Below are 1347 nucleotides of genomic sequence, written 5' to 3'. Positions count from 1 at the left end.
TACCGATATTAAATCAATTTCCTAAACACATTACATCACAAACAAGCTGTCTTTTACTTTGGCACAAAGGGGTCAAATATATGATAGGCTTAAAGGTACAGCGTCAGATTTTCTTTGATTGCCTCAGAGCGCGCTTGATGAGTACTTCGCCCGTGTAATGAGGTAAAGAACGATGTCTTGATGTCCACCAAATGCTGCTATGTGCAGAGCGCTCCATCCATCTCTGTTGGCCAGACGGATGTCTGCACCAAACTTCACCAGTAGCTTTACCAACTCCAAGTTGCCATCGATCACGGACTGATGCAGCGCCGTCTGTCCCTCGGGTCCGAAAGAGTTCACGTTAAATTCACAGTTTGTCATGTTTTGCAAGAGAGAATGAAGTTCCTTAGTATTGCCCTTCCTGAGCGCTTCCTGAAACACTCTTTGACGCGCAGAGCAAGTCATGTCCGCCTGACTCATGGTTTCAACAGGTAGACCCCTTCGCTTCTGTTTCTGAGAAAAGATAATGAGCCAGGTCTTCCTCCAAACTCCGAAATAACTCGGCGAACGTTAAACGGGTCAGTAATGGCACTTAATAATTCATAGACCAAGCTCCAAAGTAGCAAATCCCCCAGTTTATGTTTTCCGCCGATATTATAATGAAAAAATATCACACAGTCCTTAAAGCAGAGGAGCTGGGAATTTCAGTAGTCCATATGGCATGTGGTGCTCCGATACTGTTCCTAATAGAAAATGTATTTATTGTTATTTAATGTTTGCACATGCAAAATTTGGGCGGAAAACAGTATGTCTGTATATTAAGTGCTTTACCTTGGTGGTTCCCACGAGCGGGTGTTGAATTGCCTCCAGCTCCGCGCGCTGTGTTCTGACTGTATACTCCTCCGTGATAGCTGACAGACTATTCCTCCTCTTGCGGCTCATTTGAATAACAATAGCCCGTCATGAAGTTCGTCTTTTAGGGGCGGAGACTGTGTTCGTTTCTATCTGCTTTTTAGCAGACTGCATTGTTAATGTTACTTACCAATATAGGCCTAGCCTACACAAAGGGGAAATGCAGAGAAAAATGCTGCGAATAAATGAACAATAAAAATTCCAAAAGACTTCTTTGTGATTTGCTCGTTTTCAAGTATATCATTATGTAAAATATCAAGTAGTATGAAATGTAATATCAAAGTCGTATAGTCAACTTCACATAACCTTAAATGCTGTCAGAACATTTTAAAGTAAAATAATTTTATTCCATTTCTTACCCATTGAATGAAAAACATGAATCTATCTATCTATCAATCTATGTATCTATCTATCTATCTGTCTATCTGTCTGTCTGTCTGTCTGTCTGTCTGTCTG

General features: G+C 41.0%; 1 protein-coding gene across 1 annotated transcript; it reads right to left on the bottom strand.

Annotated features, from left to right (window-relative positions):
• nrarpb (NOTCH regulated ankyrin repeat protein b) lies at window positions 1-598 on the bottom strand. Its single transcript, XM_081365047.1, has one exon. It carries the CDS (start codon window positions 457-459, stop codon window positions 124-126), a length of 336 nt encoding a protein of 111 aa, XP_081221173.1. The 5' UTR covers window positions 460-598; the 3' UTR covers window positions 1-123.
• Window positions 599-1347: the final 749 nt, after the last annotated feature.

This window comes from Scardinius erythrophthalmus (assembly GCF_964197995.2).
Source record: "Scardinius erythrophthalmus genome assembly, chromosome: 5".
Taxonomy (NCBI): Eukaryota; Metazoa; Chordata; class Actinopteri; order Cypriniformes; family Leuciscidae; genus Scardinius; species Scardinius erythrophthalmus.
Note: the sequence above shows the minus strand (reverse complement) of the source record. Positions and strands in the feature narration are given on the sequence as shown.

Coding starts and splice junctions, on each gene's coding strand:
- nrarpb (XM_081365047.1), bottom strand. CDS start 459: ATGAGTCAGGCGGACATGACTTGCTCTGCGCGTCAAAGAGTGTTTCAG.